Source organism: Panthera onca, chromosome B4 (genome assembly GCF_046562875.1).
Source record: "Panthera onca isolate mPanOnc1 chromosome B4, mPanOnc1 haplotype 2, whole genome shotgun sequence".
NCBI classification, from domain to species: domain Eukaryota; kingdom Metazoa; phylum Chordata; class Mammalia; order Carnivora; family Felidae; genus Panthera; species Panthera onca.
Window position 1 is genome coordinate 36,371,479 of NC_138345.1, and position 25,061 is coordinate 36,396,539.

General features: G+C 36.0%; 1 protein-coding gene across 13 annotated transcripts in view; it reads right to left on the reverse strand.

Annotated features, from left to right (window-relative positions):
• Nucleotides 1–25,061, reverse strand: part of ERC1 (ELKS/RAB6-interacting/CAST family member 1) — a 523,992-nt gene that overhangs the window by 366,681 nt on the left and 132,250 nt on the right. For all 13 annotated transcript variants that reach the window (XM_078450206.2, XM_078450210.2, XM_078450204.2 and 10 more), the window contains one exon: nt 11,649–11,816. In XM_078450206.2, coding sequence (XP_078306332.1) covers nt 11,649–11,816 — 168 coding nt within the window. The remainder of the gene's footprint in view (nt 1–11,648; nt 11,817–25,061) is intronic.

The window sequence follows — 25,061 nt, forward strand, 5'->3', positions numbered from 1 at the left end:
CAGTTTAGGAATACTGGGAAGCCACAAACACAATTTGACTATGCAACTGTAAGTGGATGTGGTAGTGAAGAAATGGAGAAACAGCAAACAATATTCCATTGTGTGTGTGTGTGTGTGTATATATATATATATATATATACACACATATATATATATATGCATGTATATGTATATGTATATGTATATGTATATGTATATGTATATGTATATGTATATATATATATACATTGCTTAGAAATCTAGAAAAATGTATGGGTAGTGGTCCTGAAAAAGCCAAAAACAGTTGAGTGTATCACTGGCTAATAACCCAGGCATCACTATAAGAAAGAATTATACAGAGTGATCTCTCCAATTAACTTAGATTTTTTTTTAAGCTTATTTATTTTACAAGAGAGAGAGAGAGAGAGCACAAGCAGGGGAGGGGCAGAGAGTGAGGGAGAGAGAGAATGCCAAGCAGGCTCTGCACTGTCAACACGTAGCCTGATGTGGGGCTCAAACTCAAGAACCATGAGATCATGACCTGAGCTGAAATCAAGAGTCAGATGCTTAACCGACTGAGGCACCCAGGTGCCCCAACTGACTCAGATTTTTTAAGACAGATATGTAAGAGTCTGAATGAGGAAGAGAAAGAAGAATCTTTAAAATGGCTAGACCTACAAATTTACAAGAATAAAAATTTTTAGATGACAAAAAGAGCTTTGAGAATTGTTTTGAGAAATAAATCTGACAGATGTACAATATACCACAAAAGTCTTTTCTGGCCCTATTCAATATATTATCACTTATATGAAAGTATAAAGAATATGCTCACAGATGGGTAGAAGGCATAAAATTGAAGGAGACAAACTAAATAAATCAAGATTCAAAAAGATCCTCAAAGATTAATTGGCTGAATTTAGCAAAGTAAAATTAAGTAAGAATAAACAATATTAACACCTTCTATCCACAATGTGTAACACTTTATAGGTTCCAAGGTACTTTCATACACATTACATCATCTAACAAAAACCTCCTGAAATAACTATTATACCCTGTCTATAAATGAAAAAACTGAAGGTTAGTGAGTTTCAGAGAGTTGCCAATATCACGTATCAGCTAGGACCAAGAACAGAATATTCATAATGTTCTAATTCTCTCTCTTGCAATTAGATCCAAAATTCCAACTGGTCAAGTAAAGTATGGAAGAAAAATAAGTTCAGACAAATAACTCCCATCAGAAAAATTAAGGGCAAATGAGAACATTGAGAGGAACAGAAATATTTCACCTAGGAAAATAAGATGTGAGGGCTGTCCAAGAGCAAGCTCCCAATATCTAAAAAGTCATCCTACAGAAGGAGAATTATACTTATTCAATATGGCCCCAAGTTAATCTCAATCAGCAAACACTGTAAGTAGCCAAATTCTGGTTCAAGAATAAAGGCTCAAACTGTCCGAGTCATTAATTCATCATAATTGGATACATTTGACCATAAGATGAATGAATTCACTTGCCAGAGAATTCATACAAAAAATTTTAATCAGACAGCTGAACTTCATCAAATAAGCCTCTACATCTGTATCAAACATTGTTTCAAAATGTACAAACAAACTTCTAGAGAAAGATGGCTCTAATTTTAGAATTATAAAATTAGGAACAAATTTAAAGTGAAATGTATGAAAAGTTTTTTCTTTTTTTTTTTTTTAAGATACTTTACTCTCTGGGGCGTCTGGGTGGCTCAGTCGGTTAAGCGTCCGACTTCGGCTCAGGTCACGATCTCGCGGTCCGTGAGTTCAAGCCCCGCGTCGGGCTCTGGGCTGATGTCTCAGAGCCTGGAGCCTGCTTCTGATTCTGTGTCTCCCTCTCTCTCTGCCCCTCCCCCGTTCATGCTCTGTCTCTCTCTGTCCCAAAAATAAATAAACGTTAAAAAAAAAAAAATTTAAAGATACTTTACTCTCTTTTTTTTTTGTTTCATGTTTATTCCTTTACCTTGAGAGAGAGACTGCAAGCTAGGGAGGGGCAGAGAGAGGGGGAGAGAGAGATCCAAGCAGGCTCCACGCTGTCAGCACAGAGCCTGATGAGGGGCTCAATCTCACAAACCCATGAGATCATGACCTGAACCAAAACCAAGAGTCAGTTTTTCTTTTCCAAAGAAAATACAGATATATACAAAGAGAGATGGGGTTTTTCTTCTTAAGCCTTTTTTAAGTTAATATTCAAACAAAGGGAAACTAATAAACACCAATGTACCAACCATGCAAGTTTAACAACACTTAATCTGCTTAGTTATTTTCATTTATGTCAAATAATATTTATTATATACATATATGTTATGAAGTATGTGAATAATAAGTTAAATACATACAAACTCATTCCCTATATTAAGATATTTACATATCCCTCCTTATGCCATTTCCCTTGCCTTCCCTATATCTAGAAGAAATGACTCTGCTGAATTTTTATCCTAAACATTCCTTTGCCCTAAAATAAGAGGCTCCATTGTGTGACTACACCAAATTTACTTATTCATTCTTCTCTTAATGAACATTTGTAGACTGTTTCCCAGTTTTGTTTTGTTATAGCCAAATAAGGCTACTATGAGCATTCCTACACATATACTGGAGTTCATCTAAGGTATCTGTATCGGGGAGGGTATGCTTATGTTTAACTTCATAACTCCTTCCCAAAATATTTGTACCAATTTAAAAATCCAACAGTGCTCTTCAAGAAAACCAGGTGCCATATTTATTGACACTTGATACTGTCACAGACTTCTTAATTTTCACCAACATAGCATAAAAGTACAGGTATAAAATTGTATGTTAATCTGGTCTTATTTTACATTCTCTTGGTTACAGTCAGGGTAAATACTTCTCATATTACCTATGTTTTACTAATATATACATAGGTTATAAAAGTACAAAAGTATGCATCCTGATCCAATATATGAGGGCATTCATAAGTACCAAAATTAAGTGTTCAACTCTGGGACAGAATGGAGGACAATACTATCAAGTAAAGATATGCCAAGGAACATAAACTGTATTTGAATTTTCACTTCTTTTTTTTAAGTTTTTAATTTATTGTAGGGGAGGTGGTAACTAGCAAAGAGAGAGAGAATGTCAAGTAGGCTCTGTGCTGTTAGCACTGAGCCCAACACAGGGCTCGATCTCACCAACCATGAGATTGTGACATGAGCTGAAATCAAGAGTAGAGTCAGATGCTTAACCAACTGAGTCACCCAGGCACCCCTGAAGTTTTACTTAAGCTGAGTAACTACCATTACTCATTATTCTCTATATTCTTTGCATCTCTGTAACAATTAGTTATAAAATGTAAAGAAGATAATATAAATAACATAATCAATAAGCAAGAACATAGAAAACATCATACCTATGACCTTTCTTGAAAACCTATTCAATGGAATTCTAGGGCAATCAAGAATTAAATAAAAATTTAAACCTTGGAGTACAAAGCAGGAAAATGGCAGGGAAGACCCTAGGCTCACCTCCTCCCATGAACACAACTAGATAACTATCAAATCATCCTAAATTCCCCCAAAATCAACCTGAGGATTGACAGAACAAATTCCACAACTAAAGGCAGAGAAGAAGCCACATCCACTGTGCAGCTCCTGGACAGAAGGCAAGCAAACGACCTGGGGGCAAACAGCATGGAAACAGAGATGTGAAGAACACCTGAGGTACACAGTGCAGAAATTATTCACTCTTCTTGGAGCGCTACCCTCAGAGGCAGCATTCATGGAGACACCTCTCTGGGAACAAGGGAGCTTACGAAGCCATTTCCCTCCCCTACCCCCTCATCTTAAACACAGAACCACCTGCAAGAGGCAGCACAGTGCCCAAAGGCTGACTAACTTGCTTACACTAAGCCCCATGCCCCTGGGCTCTAGTGGAACTGCCCTTCTCAGTCACCCTTGCCCCAACCCGAGCATAGCAGGCCCCTCCCCCAGAAGACCAGCACAAAGCCCTGCCCATACCACATCTCTGGACCAGAGAGTTTGGCAAGGCCTCAGTTACAGTGGAAATGATGACAACTCTCATTTCACAAGCCAACCAGACCACACCTAGCTAAAACTCACCACATCCAGGCCAGAGACAAAACACTGCCCACAGGAGGCAAGGAGAGCCTCTGCAGATAACTGACCTGAAGGACAGAACAACCAGAACACAACAGCAGACTGCACAGAGCACACACCAGAGGCAGTCCCTGAGATGCCAAACCCTGGACACTACCTTAACTCTTCTTCGTAAATCCATTACTTTCAGGAGCAGGAGACATTAACTGGCTTTTCTAACACGGAGAAGAAGACAGAGACTTAGACGAAATGCAAACACAGAGGAATTTATCCCAATGAAAGAACAAGATAAAACCACAGCCAGAGATCCAAGCAAAATAGATATAAGGAACATGACTGATGAAGAATTTAAAGCAACAATCCTGAGGCACCTGGGTGGTTCAGTCAGTTGAGCATCTGACTCTTGATTTGATTTCAGGCTCCGTGCTGAGCATAAAGCTTGCTTAGATTCTCTCTCTTTCCCTCTGCCCCTCTCCCCCATTCACACACTCTCTCTTTCTAAAATAAAAAAAAAAATACACATATCCTTAAAAAAACAAAACAACATCATAAGGATACTCATTTGAGTTTGAGGTTTGAGAAAAGAAGACATCAGTGACACCTTTACCACAGAGATAAAAGAGCTAAAAAGAATCCATAAGAGAGAAGAGTGCAATAAATGAGACTAGAAACACACCTGATGCATTGAACAGCAGGCAGGAAGAAGCAGAGGAATGAATTAGAAGAGAAAGTAATGGAAAGCAATGAAGATGAACAAAAGAGAGAAAAAAGAATTATGCAAGACAACAACAGACTTAAGGAACACAGTGACTCCGTCAAATGTAGTAACATTTGTATTATAGGAGTCCCAGAAGAAGAGAGAGAAAAGGGGGCAGAAAAATTACTTGAAGAAGTAATAGCTGAAAACTTCCCTTATCTGGGGAAGGAAATAAATATCCAAATCCAGGAGGCACAGAGAAATCAAGAAAAGCAGGCCAACACCAAGACATACTGTAATTAAATTTATAAAATACAGTGATAAAGAAAAAACTTTAAAAGCAGCAAAATGAAAGAACTCATTAACTTACAACAGAAAACCCATAAGGCTAGCTGGAGATTTTTCAACAGAAACTTGGCAAGCCAGAAGGTAGTACCATGATATATTCAAAGTGTGAATGGGAAAAATCTGCAGCTGAGAACAATATATCCAGCAAGACTATCATTCAGAATAGCATGACAAATAAAGAGTTTCCCAGCCAAACAAAAATCAGAAGAGTTCATGAGCACTATAAGCCAGCCCTGCAGGAAATATTAAAGGGGACTCTTTGAGTAGTAAAAAGAAACCAAAAGTGACAGTATGAAGGCAGGAAAAACAAAAGCAGTAAAAATGAATATTTCTGTAAAAAACAGTCAAGGAACTCACATACAAAGGATATAAAATATAATAACATATACCTATAAATGGGGAGGAGAGGAGAAAAGAATCGGTTCAAACTTGAATGACCATCACCTGAATATAGACTGATATTTGCAGAACACGTTGGTAACATATATATATATACAGACCTAATGGTAACCATACATCAAAAACCACTAATAAACATGCAAAGAATAAAGAGAAAGAAATCCAAATATATCACTAAAGAAAATCAGAAAAACATGAAAAAAAGAAAAAAATGAAAGGATCAGAAAAAATCTCCAGAAACACCCACAAAACAAGTAATAAATTGGCAATAAATACATATCTATCAATAATTTGTTTGAATGTAAATGGACTACATGCTCCAATCAAAAGACATGGGTATCAGAATAGATTAAAAATACAATATCCTTTTATGTGCTGCCTACAAGAGACTCACCTCAGACCTAAAGACACCTCCAGATTGAAAGTGAGGGGAGAAACATTTATCATGCAAATGATGTCAAGTAGCAGGAATAGCAACACTTATATCGGAGAAACTAGACTTCAAAACAAAGACTGTATGTAACAAAAGACGGAATGGCACTATACAGTAATGAAGGAGACAATCCAACAAGATATAACAATTATAAATATATATGCATCCAACATTATTATAATGGCTTATAACACACTGGACCAGATGGATGTAACAGATATGTTCAGAACATTCTATCCTAAAACAGAATACACATTCTTTTCAAGTGCACATGCAACATTCTTCAGAACAGATCACATACTAGGTTACAAAAGGGGCCTCAACAAACACAAAAATTGAAGTCATACAAGAACCTTTTCTAACCACAACAGTATGAAACTAGAAGTCAACCACAAGAAAAAAGTCTGGGAAGACCAGAAATACATGGAGGTTAAACAATATGCTACTAAACAATGAATGGGTCAACTGAGAAATTAAAGAAGAAATAAAAAGTACCTGGAAACAAATGAAAATAAAGACACAATGGCCCAAAACCTTTGGGATGCAGCAAAAGTAGTTTTAAGAGGGCAGTTTACTGCAATACAGGTTTATTTTAAGAAGAAAAATCTCAGATAAACAGCCTAACCTTACGCCAAAAGGAGCTAGAAAAAAGAATAACAAATGAAGCCTAGGGTCAGCAGAAGGAAGGAAATAATAAAAATTAGAGCAGAAATAAAATGATACGGAAACTAAAGAAAAAAAATAGAACAGATCAAGGAAACCAGGAGCTAGTTCTTTGAAAAAATTAATAAAATTGATAAACCTTTGGCCAAACTTGTCAAAAAGAAAAGAGAAAGGACCCAAATAAAATCGCAAAAAAGAGAGGAGAAATAACAACTAACATCACAGAAATACAAACAATTATAAGTGAATATTATGAAAAAATATATGCTAATAATTGGACAACCTAGAAGAAATGGATAAATCCCTAGACTACAAATTACAAGAGCTGAAACAGGAAGCAATAGGAAACTTGAATAGACCGATTACCAGCAAAGAAACTAATAATCAAAAATCTCCCAACAAACAAAAGTCCAGGACCAGATGGCTTCACAGGTGAACTCCAGCAAAAATTTAAAGAAGAGTTACTATGCATTCTTCTCAAACTATTCCAAAAATAAAAACTCCCAAATTCATTCAATGAGGCCAGCATTACCCTGATACCAAAACCAGATAAAGACATCACAATGAAAAGGAAATATAGGCCAAGATCCCTGATGAACGTGGATGCAAAAATTCATGATAAAAACCCTCAACAAAGTAGGTTTAGAGGGAGCATACCTCAACATCATAAAGGCTATATATGAAAAACCCACAGCTAATAACATCCTCAGTGGGGAAAACTGACAGCTTTTCCTTTATGGTCAGGAACAAGAAAGGGATGTCCATTTCTACCACTTATATTCAACTTAGTACTGGAAGTCCTAGCCATAGCAATCAGACAACAAAAAGAAATAAAAGGCATCCAAATAGGCAAGGAAGAAGTCAAACTTTCACTATTTGCAGATGTCATGATATTATGTATAGAAAACTTAAAAGACTCCATGAAAAAGACTGCTAGAACTGACAAATGAATTCATAAAGTCTCAGGATACAAAATCAATCTACAGAAATCTGCTACATTTCTATATACCAACAATGAATCATCAGAAAGAGAAATTAAAGAATCAATCCCATTTACAACTGCACCAAAAACAATTAAGATACCTAGAAATAAACATAACCAAAGAGACAAAAGATCTATACTCTGAAAAACATAAAACATGGATGAAAAATTGAAAACACAAAGAAATGGAAAGACATTCCATGCTCACCATTCAGAAGAACAAATATTGCTTTTTTTTAATTTTTTTTTTTTTTTAAGAGAGAGAATTTGAGCAGAGGAGGGGCAGAAAGAAAGGGAGACATAGAATCCAAAGCAGCTCCAGGCTCTGAGCTGTCAGCACAGAGCCCAACATGGGGCTCGAACTTCAGGGAACTCTGAAGTCAGAAGCTTAACCAGCTGAGCCATCCAGATGCCCCAGAACAAATATTGTTAAAATGTCTATGTTACCCAAAGCAATCTAAACATTTAATGCAATCCCTATCTAAATACCAACAGCACTGTTCACAGAGCTAGAAAAACAATCTTAAAATTTATATGAAACCACAAAAGACCCTGAATACCCAAAGCAGCCTTGAAAAAGAAAAGCAAAGCTGGAGGCATCACAATTCCAGACTTCAAGTTATATTACAAAGCTGCCGTAATAAAAACAGTATGGTACTGGCACAAAAACAGACATACAGATCAATGGAACAGAATAGAAACCCCAGAAATGAACCCACAATTACATGGTCAATTAATCTTCCACAAAGCAGGATAGAATACCCAAAGGGAAAAAAGAATGTCTCTTCAACAAATGGTGTTGGGAAAATTGAACAGCAACATGAAAAAGAATGAAATTGGACCACTTATACCATGCACAAAAAGAAATTCAAAATGGACTAAAGACCTGAATTTGAGACCTGAAACCATAAAAATCCTAGAAGACAACACAGGCAGTAACTTCTTTGACATTAGCCATAGCAACTTCTTTCTAGATACGTTTCCTGAGGCAAAGGGAACAAAAGCAAAACTAAACTATTGGGACTACATCAAAATAAAAAACTTCTGCACAGCAAAGGAAACAATCAACAAAACTAAAAGGCAACCTATGGAATGGGAGAGATATTTGCAAATGAAATATCTGATAAAGGGTTAGTATCCGAAATATACAAAGAACTTATAAAAGCTCAACACCAAAAAAATGAATAACCCAATTATAAAATGGGCAGAAGACATAAACAGACATTTTCCCAAAGAAGCCATAGAGATGTCCAACAGACATATGAAAAGATGTTCAACATCACTTATCATCAGGGAAATGCAAATCAAAACCACAATGAGATATCACCTCATATCAAAATGTCAAAATGGCTAAAACCAACAACAGAAGACACAATAGGTGTTAGTGAGGAGGTGGTGAAAGGAGAACCCTGTTGCACTCTTGGTGAGAATACACTGATGCAACCAGTCTGGAAAATAGTATGGAGGTTCCTCAAAAAGTTAAAAATAGAACTACCCTAAGATCCAGCAATCATACTACTTGGTATTTACCCAAAGAATACAAAAGCACTAATTCAAAGGGATATATGCACCCCTATGTTTATAGCAACCTTATTACAAAAGCCAAGACATGGAAGCAGCCCAAATGTCCATCAACTGATGAATGGATAAAGAAGATGTGGCATATATATACAATGGCATATTACTGAGCCACAGAAAAGAATGAAACTTGCCATTTGCAATGATATGGATGGAGCTAGAGAGTATGCTAAGTAAAATAAATCAGTCAGAAAAAGACAAATATGGTATGATTTCACTCATCTGTGGAATTTAAGAAACAAAATAAATGAGCAATGTAAAAAAAGAGAGGGGGGTGGGGAGAGAGAGGGCAAACCAAGAAACAGACTCTTAACTATAGAGAACTGACAGTTACCAGAGGGGAGGTCAGTGGAGGGATGGGTAAAATAGGTGATGGGGATTAAAGAGGGCACTTGTAACAAGCACCAGATAATGTATGGAAGTGTTAAATCACTACACTGTATACTTAAAACAAATATTACACTGTATGTTAACTAGCTAGAATTTAAATAAAAAATTTAAAAAACAATTTAAAAAAAGAAAAAAAATTTTACCTTGGCAATAGTTAGCTGTGACACTGTAAAACTAGTAACAAACATTAAATTCACTTAAACACAGAAGTAAAAGCTAAACAATATGAATTATAATTATAGTAAAAATGTCTTTCCCCCTTGAAAAGCAACACATTGTAAATCCATAAAGTATTATGGATTCAATAAGACAACAAAGCTTACCAACAAAAATCAAGATGGGAGAGATCATAAGTAAACTATTTTTCATAAAAAGTAGTCAACAGATGCAGATTTTTAAATTTGTTAAATCAAAAATACTAATTTGAAAATATATATACACCCCTATGTTTGCTGTAGCATTATTGATAATAGCCTAATTATGGAAGCAGCCCAAGTGTCCCAACAATAGATGAATAGATGACTGGTGTATATATACATACAATGGAATATTATTCAGCCATTTAAAAAAACGAAATCTTGCCATTTGCAATAACGTGGATGGAGCTAGAGAACATAATGCTAAGTGAAAAAAAAGTCGGAGAAAGACAAATACCATATGATTTCACTCATACGTGGAATTTAAGAAACAGAACGAATAAAAAAAAAACAGACTCTTAACTGTAGAAAACAAATCGATAGTTAACTGAGGGGAAGTGTGTAGGGGATGGATGAAATAGGTAAAGAGGATTAAGAGTATACTTATCACAATGAGCACTGACACAGGTATAGAATCGCTGAATCACTATATTGTATACACTGTATGTTACCTATACTGGAATTAAAATTTAAAAAGAAAAACTAAAAAATAACAAAAATTATTTTAAAAGTAAGCATGTCAGGAGAAAGAGTGATGAGGAGATTATATGCATAATAATTTAAACAATTTATCTTGTTGACAAGATATAGTCAACAGATATTTAAAGTGATCAAATATTTATGTTTACATACAGAAAGCAAATGAAAACCAAACTAATATACTATTGGTAAAATACAGGACATGGTCTTCTGTACTACAAAGAAAAGGTGAGGGACGCCTGGGTGGTTCAGCTGGTTAAGGGTCCAACTCTTGATATCCTCTCAGGTCATGGTATCATGGTCGTGAGATCAAGCCCTGCATTGGGCTCCAAGCTGAGCATGCAGCCTGTTTGGGATTCTCTCTCTCCTTCTCTCTCTGCCCCTCCCATGCTCATGGGCACTGAATGAATGAATGAATGAATGAATGAATAAATAAGAACTGAATGTGAGGTTTAGTAAAGAGAGTTTTATTCCTTGGCTATTAGAGGTTAAAAATAAAAAAAAATTTTTTTACATTTATTTATGAGAGACGGAGAGAGACAGAGCATGAGTAGGGGAGGGGCAGAGAGAAAGGGAGACACAGAATCCGAAGCAGGCTCCAGGCTCTGAGCTGTCAGCACAGAGCCCAACGTAGGGCTCAAACCCATGAACCTTGGGATTACGACCTGAGCCAAAGTCAGACGCTTAACTGACTGAGCCACCCAGGTGCCCCAGGTAGAGGTTAAAAATAAACTGGAACAAGATCGAATATTTCTAATCTGTCATCTCAGTGGAGATGAGCAATAAATACTACTGTCTACTATAACTGTTATCTCAAGAGTATCCCTTACTTAAGCTTAAAAAAAGGGAGGGGAATAATTATTGATACTTTTCTTATTTACTCCAGAGTTAGCCTCTTACAATCATGAGGAACCTACAAGTAACCTACAAAGCGACCTATGAGGCACTTTTCAGAAACAGCAGCATCAAAAATACTATGGACACTAAGCGCATTTACTTTAAAAATTGAATATACAGAGCAGTTTTAACAATCTACCTACTGCAACAACACTTTCATTTACTAACCATAAAAATATAAACAGTGGAATAAGAAAGAAACTTTGACAGAATTTAGGTATAACTTAGTGGTAGGAATGGGGATGTATGGTAAGTGTAGGAAACTAAACTCAGAACACCTGCACCTTACCTTCTTCTGAAGAACATTAACCTTTCGCTCCTTCACATCCAGCATGTCCTTGAGGTCATGTATCTCTCCAGCTTGTGTCCCCTTCTCCTCGGCCATATCCTGAATTTGTTTTGTCTTCTTATTCAGCATGGTTTCCTTCTCTTCCAAACGCAATCGGAGAGCATCCACCTAAGAATGTGACATTTTTACAAATGATTAAATGAAAAGAAAGGAATGTAATTCCTTCCAAATAGATGTGTACAATTGCCCAAATGATACTTATATAGTAAGCGTTCATTAGAATCAATAAAATACCACTCTAAATATAATCATTGCTATTTAGAAACTAAACCATAAACCTTATGAGCAGTTTTGTAACAAAAATAAAATTTACATTAGTTAAATATACGATATAGCAGGATAAATATATCTGAATCAAGGGACAAAATGGAGACTTGTTATAAAGAGACTGAGTTTTGCCACTTCTATAAAAGTAGTATAATCTACAACTATGCTTCTCAAACTTTAGGTGCATTACAACCATCTGGAGTGTTTAAACAGATTGCCAGGCCCAGCCACCAGAGCTTCTGATTCAATGGGTTTAGGGCTCATGAATTAGTTGTGGGTTTTTTTTTTTTTTTTTAAATGAATTAGTTTTTCCAACAAGTTCCCAAATGATTCCACACTGCTTTAGAAATCTAAAATTAGAAAGAAAACCCTAAGTATCAATCACCAAGCATGACACTTACTGTATCACATAATACAAACTAATGGTAGAATGTGATGCTTTTTAGACAGACAATCCCATAATGCACTGAGACATCTGTACAAAGGAAAAAGCAAAGGTCTATTTTCAGACCCCAAGCCTAGTCAGCTGAAGCCTAGCATCCAGTTACCTTTATCCCCCCAAGTTTAACACCTCTCATTAAATATAATTTTCAAATAACTAGAAACCTAATAATAGTGCATATTTTTAAATCCACTCAAAGCAAATTTTATCAAGCATACTCACACATTAAATTTATTTTGGGTTTGTTTCTTTGTTTTGCTTTTCCACTAGATTTAAAGTTCAGCAAATAGTAACACATCTATTATAGCAAACGAGGGAGGTACATACATTTCTTTCATCTTAAGACAGTGTGTTGTTCAACAGAAATATGTTAAGTCCTATGCAAATCACAATGAAACTTAAGCTTTCTAGCAGCTACATTAAAAAATAAGAGATAAAATTAATTTTAATACTGTATCTTGTTTAATCTATCTACAATACTGTCATTTCAAACATGTAATCCATATTAAAAACTATTAATGAGCCATTTTACTTTATATTCTTTGTTTTATACCAAGTCTTAAAAGTCCAATGCATATTGTAATTTTTACATTTACATCATATCTCAATTTGGACTACCATATTTCAAGCCTCAATGGCCACATGTGGGCTGGTGGCTTCCACAGTGAAAGTGCAAATCTAAGACATCAAGTATATTTCTATAAAACATCTTTAACCTAGAACTTGTCCTGTATTATTTCTCCTGGCTAATTAACCAGCCCACAAAGAAAAAACAGGTAGCATGAGTAATGACTCACATTTAAAGTACACCAAAACTCTCAAGGACAATCTAATATTATATCTAAACTATAAGGTATTTGAGACCCAATACTGTGTATGGTAACACTTACTGCTAAGTATTATGGAAAATATCCTATGAGACTAGTCTCATTTGAGACTGCTATAGTTAAGTCATTACATACTTACAAATTATGTTGGTCTGTGCTGGAAAGGAAAAACATGTAAATAAACCAAATTTTACTCTGCTAAACTACACTTCTACCAACCACTTCAACGTCACTAGTCCCACCAAGCCAGAAATTGGGGAAGTAATCTTTTTAGGCTCCATTTATAATTCTTTACCACAAATTCTACCATGTCCCCTCAATAAATACCTGTCACTTCTAATTTTCCTGTATTCTATTTTAATAGGAAATATGGTAACCTTATTATATTCTGGAAAGGTCCACCTAAGAACTTTCAAACTCTTAAATTCTTATTTCTGAAACACAACTGTTTTCTTTCTTCTAGCCTACTAAGTCGTCTCTTTGTGCACAGCATAACCTCTGATCTAAAATCTCTTCTCTATCATTCATCCCTATTCTGGTTTTACTTCTTTTTCTCCCAGCCTGAACAATCATTCAACACAGCCTCATAGCACCTCCTTTTTATTTTAGTCATATTCATTTTACACATCTTTTCTTCTCTATTAAATGGTTTTCTTCATTCTACTCTCAGACTTCTGAACCTTTCTGCATACAGTCATGTATGTGCTTGCCAACCATACCTACGGTAAATTAAAAATCCTCACAATTCTATCCTCAAGCATCATATCTTCTTCACTTGCATTATCCCTGTGGAAAACTTCACTCTCCCCTGGCGACCTGGAAAACTGGGACTGAGAAAAAGTAGCTATAAATAAACAATAGCAGGAATTAAGATTAACTCGTCTGTCTCCAGATCCTCCAATCTTAACCACTAATTCTGTAATACACTACCCCACTAACAACTAGACAAAAAAGAATATATATGATTTCATATATGTAAAATTCTAGAGAATGTATATTAATTACAGTAATAGAATAGAACAGTAATAGATCAAGGTTGCCTGGGAAGAGGAAGAGGAGGGAGTAGTAAAGAATATCAGGGAAAAGTAAAAGAAAGGAATTACAAAGAGATACATGAAAATCTGTAGGACATATTCATTATCTTGACTGTGGTACTGGTTTCACAGGTGTGTGTGTGTGTGTGTGTCAAAACTTACCAGACTGTACATTTTAAATATATGCAGTTTATGTCAATAAATTTTTTTTTAATTTTTTAATGTTTATTTATTTTTGTGAGAGAGAAAGAGACAAAGTGTGAGCTGGAGAGGGGTAGAAAGAGAGGGAGACACAGAATCCAAAGCAGGCTCCAGGCTCCAGGCTCCAGTGGTCAGAGCCCGATGCAGGGCCTGAATCCACGAACTGTGAGATCATGACCTGAGCCGAAGTCAGAGGCTTAACCAACTGAATCACCCAGGTGCCCCAATAAATTTTATTTCTTAAAAAGCAAAAGCAGAAAGTATGGTATTTATTAAGAAAGAAACCAAAAAAAAAAAAAAAAAAGAAAGAAAGAAAGAAACCAACAGACCTTTGCAAGAGAAACGGGAGCCAAGCTCACAGACCCACACATACAGGAACCCATACATATAAAAAACAGAGGTGATACTGCAAGCAGCGAGAAAAGGACAGAGTATTCAATAAACTGTCTTTAAACAATTGGCTACCCATACTGATGAAGGGGGTCAGATCTCTAACTCATACACAAAAATAAATTCTAGGTAAATTAAAGATTTTATATTTGAGAAGCAAATCTTTAAAACTTTTAGAAGGAAAATATAGAAAAATACTTTTAAATTTAAATTTAAAACTTCTGCACATCATGATACTATTTTAGAGTGTTTTATTATTTAATCTGTATTTTATGTGCCTGAAATATTTCATTCTTAACAATAATACTAAAGAAAATACAGGAATATTGATAGTTGCTTTAAAAATGTAGATATTTTATAAGCTGGCAAAATAGGATCCAATACTGAATTTCAATTTTCAAAATTTATGACCATTTACAATCACTCCAAAAAAATTTAAATGCCTAGGTATAAGCCTAACAAAACTTATAAAGGATCTATATGCTGAAAATTACAAATAAGAAATCAAAGAAGATCTAAATGTGTTCTTCTCTTGAATACTTTATGAAATGTAAACGACATGTGTTAAGATAGCCAGCCTATTTAAAATTTTTCTCAGAGATATGGAAAACGAAAAGATTAAAGTGATTTAAAAAAAAATGTGTTTACTGACAAACAGTAGAACTACAATAAATAAAACCCAGTGAATCCAAGAAATATAACAACTAAAAATACACAGTTTTGGTGCCTGAATTCAGCACTAAAGACCTCAGAGCAAGAATTAAAATTCAATGCAAAAAAGATGAATTACATGATTTCCCCAACAGTCCTTTCTAAAGTGCAAGATGACAAAAGTCTTTACATTTCCTTGGTTTTCCATCACCAACCTATTAAAATCAGAAACACTCTACCATGCAAAGAAACAAAAAAGTCCACAAGACAATGTCAGAACTGAATATTGATTCAATTTGAAGAAATGGACCACCACCACAGAGCAAAGACCTTTGTGGAATATGAAATTCACAACCAGGCTGCTTAAGATGCCAAAAGAGCCCATTGACCCTTATCCACTTGGCATTCAGGCATAGCTCAAGCTGGCCTGTGTGGCTACTAATCCTATTTGACAGTATCAGATTTGGTTCCTATTAGCTGAATCCATTACAGGGCATCAGTCACGGTGATTCAAGAGGGTGCTTATTGAAATCACAGTTCTGCACAGTTAAAGAGGTCAAAGTCTTAAAAAAGTACACGTCAGAAAATTTAAAAATAAATCATATACTAAATCATTTGCACCTAATTTCTACATTCTCATTTGTATTTTGTATACTGCATATTCTACTTCTCTCTTTTTTAATGCTTATCTATTTATTTTGAGAGAGGGAGAGAGACAGCAAGCAGGAGAGGGGCAGAGAGAGATGGAAACAGAGAATTCCAAGCAGGCTCTGCGCTGTCACTGTCGAGTCCAATGCAGGGCTCAAACTCATGAACCATGAGATCATGACCTGAGCGAAAGAAGTGGGACATTTAACCGACTGAGCCACCCATGTGCCCCTGAATATTCTACTTCAAACACATATACTACATATCCCAATAAACACAAGCAAAGACAAAGCAACCTCCTAAAAGACATTTCACTCAATATCCCTGAAATATATTATTGAATTCTTATTATAAAGGCAAAAAGTCCAGACATTTAAATTTGTAGATAAGTCTTAACTGCCTAATTTCTTTGTCTCTCAGTTCTTCTCAGCATTAATTTCAGAAAAATGAAATGTTTTCCTTCTGTGGGTAAGAAATCAGAATACAGCAGAAATACATCCCTCAGCATTTCTAAATGTTTCTCATTCTGTTGGTACCAAAGTCTCATAGGACAATAACTATAAGACCTCATATTTCTACTTCTTTACCAAAAGTACCTAGATATCCTAGCTGCATTTGTACATTAGATCCCTCACTCAGCTAAGTGACCTTGGAAATGTGCCAGTGCTAACCAGTCATAGATACCTGCATGCCATTTTGAGGGAATGTCAGGTATGAGACCCACAGGAATTGGTGACTAAAAAAAAGTAAAAAATGAAAACTCTTGTATTAAACATACAAACCTTCAGTGTAAGAGTAGCTGGAAATGCAGGCTTTGGTATAAAATAGATCTCATATAACAAATATTAGGTACAGAAATACTCAAGTCCATAGTAATTAGAATTACTAAATGATCTTGTCTTTACGAAGTATTCAATTCAAATCACTTACTGTAATACACTTTTTCTTGGTCTACTTTTTTTGTGCAATGAAGAATTTAAATGTGTTTGTCTGGAGATCTAAGATAAAAATAACCACAAAAACCACTCTGCTACTACTAGAGTAGTTGCTCTGAATTCTACATTGATCTTTTTGGTTTGGAGTGAGCTAAGTTCACAGTACAATTTTGTGTGAGGTCCATATTTTGCAAACCACAAAAAAACACATTCAGGAAAGCCCCTCAGAGACGAGCTGGACACATAATCATCACCCTAATACCATTCCTGGTAGGAGGAATAAGACCTTGTTTATTCACATCAACTGCACTGGAGGAACAGCATCCACCTAGCTTGCCAAGCGTCAAGGTCTGTGGCAAACAGGTTATGCCAACTTCAAAAACACAGAAGGTTTTTCTCTATAAGATTTTCTCTACCATTGGACATGAACAGAAAAATGGCTACCCGGCTCTTCTGGACTCACTTCTGATCAAAAGCTATCAACTCTCAAGCTATCTTATTTACATCATGAATCTAAATACACAATAGCAGTAGTAACTGCATGGATACAATAGCTTGTTTACTAGAACTCCTATCTTGGCTTTGCCATGATTCACTCCTTTCTGATTCTCTGACCACAACTTTTCAGTTTTCTTCACAGGCTCCTCTGTCATTTTCCCCTCCTCACATCTCACTTTATATAACTTCCTCTGGAGAAACCAATTCAATCCTAGGCTACAGCCACCACATCCATTGTGACAGCTTCCAAATCTTTATTCCTAACCTCAAACAGTTCTAAAACCCTGAGATTTTAACAAAATATTCTACTTAACCCAGATTTCCACTGAATATTTAGTTTAGACTGAGATTTTGGAGTGCCTGAGTGGCTCAGTTGGTTGAATGTCCGACTCTTGACTATGGTTCAGGTCATGATCCCAGGGACAGGGGATCAAGCCCAAGTCAGGCTCTGTGCTAAACGTGGAACCTGCTTGGGATTCTCTCTCTCTGCCCCTCTCCCCCTGCTCACACTCTCTCTAAAATGAATACAACAGAATAGAATAGAATAGAATAAAATAGAATAGAATAGAATAGAATAGAAATTTTTTTTTTAGAACCTTTTCCTTTAAAGAACCTTTAAAGATCCCCTAATGAGATCAAACATTAATGTAGATTAAATCTGATGGTGTTTATTATATTACTTTCTGCATTTCTTTCTGTATTTGGCAGTATTTCATAAACTTTTTAAAAATTACTAATCTAAACTCTGTGTATTTTAAAGCTGATGAGGGGCACCTGGGTGGCTTGGTCAGTTAAGCATCCAACTTTAGCTCAAGTCATGATCTCGCAGTGCGTGAGTTCAAGCCCTGCGTCAGGCTCTATGCTGACAGCTCAGAGCCTGGAGCCTGCTTTGGATTCTGTCTCCTCCCTCTCTTTGCCCCTCCCCCACTCATACTCTGTCTCACTCTGTCTCTCAAAAATAAATAAATGTTAAAAAAAAACTTTTTTCAAGCTGATGAATCAATGCCCAAACTAAGTGATTTGCCCAAGATCACTAAGTATAATTTCCTATCACCACATTTCTCATTAATCTCATCTAGAATGGAGGCTGAATGAAGGACGCTGGACCATAAGACTGACAACACCCACAAGTAAACGTTTTTTTAAAAGGCTATTTTGGCAAACAGCATTGAGCTGTTTAAAGCCTTATACCTGACAAAAAGTTGAAGAGCTCAGAGAAACATCAAAAAGGCCAAGGATGTAGATGTGCCTTTCCACAGTACATAATTTGTACTTTACTCACGAAGACACACACACAGAAAAGTTGCAAATTTAGTCTAAGAAACCAATGTCAATATTGTCTCCACCTGAAAATTCATAGTAAAGACAACACAATAACAACTACACAAAGTATACAGTAATAAGCTATATTCAGCTATGTAGCCTCAGTAGAAATGTTAATGTTGGTCTCTGCAAATCTGATAATGCAGGGCAGTTGGCCAACCTAGTTCTTCTACCCTGACCTCTCTAAGCCTGTAACACTCTAAGTCTGTAACACTTCCTCATTCTGGTACCAGACTAAAATTAAGTAAGCCTTATAATCGTGCCGGAAACCCTCAGAATCACAGAAAGAGACCATTTCCTCATTGGAAGGACCTGGTAAGCTTACCTGATTGAATCTCTCCTCTAAATCCTGGGTCTCTATATCCCTTTTAAGCAGGCTTTTCTAGTATCTGAACACCTCCAGTAAAACTCAGGTACACAGTTCCTCTCCAGAGGCTGCCCATACTCTGCTTTTACCAGGCATAAAAGCTATCTCTTATCCAGAAGTTTTAAAAGAAAAGAAAGAAAAAAAAAAAAAAAAAAAGGCTTTTTCTGTAGTTTTATCCACTGGCCCAAGTTCAACCCCTTAGGCCAGATGCTCTTCTACGTAATAGCCATTCAGATACATGCAGACTATCATGTACTCCCAAGAGCATTTCTTTTCCAAGCTACCCTTCAACTATTCCTTAATATGCCATGATTTCAGACTCTTTGCATCTAAACATGCTTAAGTGTGCCAACATCCTTTAAATCACTGTATCCAGAACTCAATATTTTACGTCTGATTACTTTACCCTTATCTAGGCACTTTCAAAACAAATGAAGATTGCATATGTTTTTTTGTTTTTGAAGGGGTTTTCTGGCAGCCACTACACAGATGCTTTTGTCAGTTTTTATGGGTTTGGTAGATTGATTGATTGATTGGGCTAGCTTTTTGTTGGAGAGAGGGAGAGATGGAAAATTAACAATTTTTACAGTCATCCTTTTAAATTTTTATCCTGCTTGGTTTAGCCCATTACTCTCTTTAAAGATCTTTTGGAATGCTGAATTTCTTATCTAATATGCACATTACCCATCCTTCCTCCATATTTTTTTCCATCTGATTCATTAATAAAAATACTTAACAAGGAAGAGTTAACATTCGAGGGATACATAATAAATACTACCAGAAATTTTTATGTAAGTTAACATACATCATTAAACATCACCTTTTGGGAAAAGTAAATTTATAGTTATGAAAAAACCTAATTACCATCTTATCCAGCTTCCATTTCTCCATCTTATTTACACTGCCTTGCCAGCGCCTTGAAGAGGTATAGGTCTACTACATTTCTCATATACTCCTGATCTTCCAGACTGGAAATCCTAGATATAGGATAATAAACTATAAGATATATCTTATATATCTTACCAGATACAAGAATAATATAAAATTAGCCTGAGATGACCTAATTTTTTTTTTTATTTTTTAAATGTTTTTATTTATTTTTGAGAGAGAGAATGCAAGTGGGGCAGGGGCAGGGAGACGGGGGCAGAGGACCCAAAGAGGGCTCTGCACTGACAGCAGCAAGCCAAATGTGGGGCTTGAACTTGTGAACCCCAAGTTCAGGACCTGAGCCAAAGTCAGATGTTCAACTGAATAAGTCACACAGGTATCCCTGAGGTGACCTAGTTTTAATGTTGACTTTCAGTAATGACCATTTCCACCTCAAGATCCTTCAATATTCCATTCTAAAATAGCACTTAGGGGGCAGGACACCTGGGTGGCTCAGTCAGTTAAGCATCCGAATTTGGCTCAGGTCATGATCTCACAGTCTGTGAGTTTGAGCCCCAAGTCAGGCTCTGTGCTCACAGCTTGGAGCCTGGAGTTTGCTTCGGATTCTGTGTCTCCCTCCATCTCTGCCCTTCCCCCACTCATGCTCTGTTTCTCTCTCTCTCTCAAAAATAAACATTAAAAAATTAAAAAAATAAAATAAAATAGCACTTAGGAAAAAGCTTAGGTGCACAGAGGTGGCAATCCTCTTTGTTCTCTTGTTTGAAAATCATAGTGCCATTTGCTCAAAGCCAATCTTAAAAACTGCTATTATCTTCATGATTCCTAAATGATAATCAATAACTGATTAGTAATTTAATTTGCACCTGGGATTTAAACTGTCCTAGCCAAAAACAAAACAAAACAAAACATTTTACAGCACTTTACAGACTAAGGATGCTTAAAATGTAGACTCTGATTCAAAGGTCTAAAGTATGACTCAAGATTTTGTTTCCAATAAGTTCTTAGGCGAGTAGACACTGCTGATCTCAGAATCACACTTTGAATAGATCTCTTGAATACTTTCTTATAATTTCTCTTCTCACACATCTTGGGTATTCATTTTCATTTTTCCACTATTAGAATATACAACCTACTCTTTTCAGTCCTATGATATTCTTCTGGATGGAGAAGACAAAAGCAATCTAGATGCGGAATTTCACCTGCTCTATCATTTAGCAACCTCATACCAACAAGGAGAAGCAAGTGATAAACTCTACCTTTTATGATCTTTCTCCAAAAGTCTTCACTTTTACTGGATAACCTTAACTAATTTTGAAGTTCTGGTATTAATGACACTATTGTTGTTAGGTTTGTGCCAAATTCTTATATTGATATTTGATTGTTTTTTTTCCTACTTGTCACATTAATAACCCTTTTCTACTATTGTCTCTTGAATCTCACCCATTCTTTGTAGAGACAATTTTTTCTTTTTAGCAGTTCTTTCTATGTGATCCATAGGGAGTAAACTCTCAGTCTGTGGTAGTCTGGAAAAAAGTCTTTCTTTAATCTACTTCGAGTGATAAATGATAGTTTCACCGGGTTCAGAATTATGAACTGAGAGGGCACCTGGGTGGCTCAGTCGGTTAAAGATCTCATCTCAGGTCATGATCTCATGGTTCTTGAGTTGAAGCCCCGCATCAGGCTCTGTGCTGCCAGCTTGGAGCCTCAAGCCTGATTCAGATTCTGCATCTCCCTCTCTCTCTGTCCCTCCCTCTCTCTCTCAAAAATAAACATTTTTTTAAAATTAAAAAAAAAGAAAGAAACAGTTGTCTAAGGTTTTCACTGAACTTTGAAGGTTTTACTCTACCATATTCTCTCTTGCTCCTATTGTTGCTGTTGTAAAGCCTACTGTGGGCCTGTTAATCCCTCATAGGTAAACTATCTTTCCTCTCTCGTGGCTTTTGTTCCTTAATGTTTATTTATTTATTTTGAGAGAGAGTGAGAGTGAGTGGGGAAAGGGCAGAGAGAGAGGGAAAGAAAGAATCCCAAGCAGGCTCCACATTGACAGTGTGGAGCCCAACATGGGGCTTGAACCCACAAACCATGAGATCATGACCTGAGCCAAAATCAAGAGTCAGACATTTAACAGACTGAGCCACCCAGGTACCCCAAATTTCTGGTGGCTTTTAAAATCAGTTTATCTATGGTTTCATTGTGATTTATGGTAGGTGAGGATATCTTCCTGCTCAAGAATTATTTGCTCCTTAACAGAAGGTCCATTCCTATCATCTGGTCAGAAATATTCTCAGCAATTATCTCTTTTAAAATTGCCTCCCATTTCCTCTATCCTCCCCTTTTGAAACTCTCTTATATATGTTAGATTTCTATTTCGACAGACTTCTCTTTAATTTCTATCTTCTTATGTGTCCTATTGCTCTCCGGATAACGTCTCCTCAGATGTATTTTCCAATTCACTGTCTCTGCAGCTCTACTTTGCAGTTTACTACTACATTGTTCTTCCACTTTAGTTATTACGTATTTCTTTTAATAGTTTTAATTAATTTATTTATTTAAGAAAGAGAGAGTGCACAGGAGGGGGAGAGAGAGAGAGAGGAGAGAGAGGGAATCCCAAGCAGGCTCCACACCATCAGCATGGAGCCTGATGCAGGGCTCGAACTCACGAACCATGAGATCATGGCCTGAGCCGAGATCAAGAGTCAGATGCTTAACTGACTGGGTCACTCAGGCACCCCTAGTTATTATATATTTCATATCTAAAACTCTGTTTTGTTCTTTAACAACCTGCCTGGTATTATGTATAGTGTTTTGCCCTTTGTTCATGTTTTAAATCCTTCCTTCATGTATGTAACAATGGTAGTATTTATTGAGTGCTATATGTGCATGCACTAACTCTCATAACATTCTAGAAGGTAATGCTATGCTCACAAATGAGGAAACTGAAGCACAGAAAGTATCAACTTACATTAACAAGTAACTGGCAAAGCCAAGATTAAAAGACACTAAACAACTACAGCTAGTGTTGCCCTTTATTACACTGCTCAGCTTTTACTCACAATGGTCCTGAAACAACAGCCCAATAAGTTGTATTTTTTTCTTCCATTCTAAAGAGTGCTCCTATGCTTACTTCTCCATCCTTTAGTTTAATCATTTCATTTATGGTCTCTTTCTATTATCCAACGTTCCTAAGGGTCTAAACATTCTTATTTGTTCTTACTTTTGATATTGGTTCAGAATAAATTCCATAGGTGATTAACTAATTTGGGGTAGTAAGTTCATTCTAAGCATGGCTCTTATCTGTGGGAATCTGTGTGGACTAGGCTGAAATCTATGTTGGCAGCAGCTATGCATATTCAAACTCAAAGCTCATGAGAAGACACCTTTCCTCCAACTCTAAAACCAGGTAAGTCAGTTTCTAATATTATCAATTAATACTGGTAGGATTAATTTTTTTCTAATCCACTTTTTCTCACAAAAGTCCTAGATTTACTCGGTTTCAAATCTGTACCCCATTTAGGGCCAATGTCTGCTCTCCACATGTCAGCATTAAAATATAAGCCCCTTAGTTACCAAAAAGAATAACCCTTCAGAACAACTGTACTTAGAGTCCTTGTTGACAGATGCTCGGTGTTGGAAGGGATGAGAAAAAACAGAGACATCTGCCCTGTCAGAGAGATAAACCAAAACAACTCTGAGAATCAATGTGGTAAATACACCATACCCGACATACCTCACAGTAGTTACACAGTCAGAATTACTGCTTTCACACTTTCATCAACTTGGAGAAAGAAATAAATTACTCAATCTTCAGTTCACTTAAAACTATCATTGACCCATGCAAAGTTCTATTGTGCCTTATTATTTTTCCATCCACATCCAACATCCATTCCTCCATCAATATGCAGCCATTCTAATATATTTAATATGTAACTGAATATGCATTAACTTAAAAATACAGAGGCTTATTTTTTATACATATTTTTTAACTCATATGAATGCTATATACCTCATTCTCTTACTTCTATATATATCCATGACCTTATGATTACTTCTAAGATCACTGCCTTTGACTTTTACATAGTATTCCATGGTATATACCCACTATATTTTACTTATCCAACCCCTCTAGAAATAACCATTGGGGCCGCCTTCAATTCCTTGTTCTACAGTGAGCACCCTTATAATATATGTTCTCCTGTGAGTCAGTGGGAGCCAACTATGCCATATACCTTACAAGCACTGAATATTAACTCAATTTCTAATTTTTACCAATTTGAACAATGGAATATATTTCATTGTCTCCAAAATTGAGGATCCCATGCTATATTTATTTGCTAACCCTTTAGGCTTCCTTGTTTGTTAATTGCCTACTTAAATCCTCTCTCTCATCCTATAGTCTCTTTTTCTTACTGATTTATAAGCATTGTTTTTTTATTCTATATTCCAATCTTTGTTATTTTGGGAGGGAGTGAAAATATCTTCTAATCAGTCACATATTTGTTAACTTTGCCAGTAGAGTTCTTTCTTGAATTGAAATACTTAAATTTGATGGCGTCATTTAAAATGTATCTTAAATGTATCCCACCTAATATACATTTCATAATTAGGCTTATAGGTTTCCCTTTCACACTGAGGTCTTTAATCAATATGGAGTCCACTGTTTTATCTGGTATGTGATAGGCGGCCAATTTCATTCTCTGTATGTCAATTGTCTAAACATTCTTTTAATCTGCACTAGTTTATGATGGTCCCATCTATATACATGTCTAAACTCTCTTTTTTCCCACTGGTCTATTTGCCCATTCCTTTGCCAGTACTACACAATTCCAGGGTGAATATTCAGGTTGGTTTATGGCTCTGTGGTATATTTTCAAATCTATTAAGG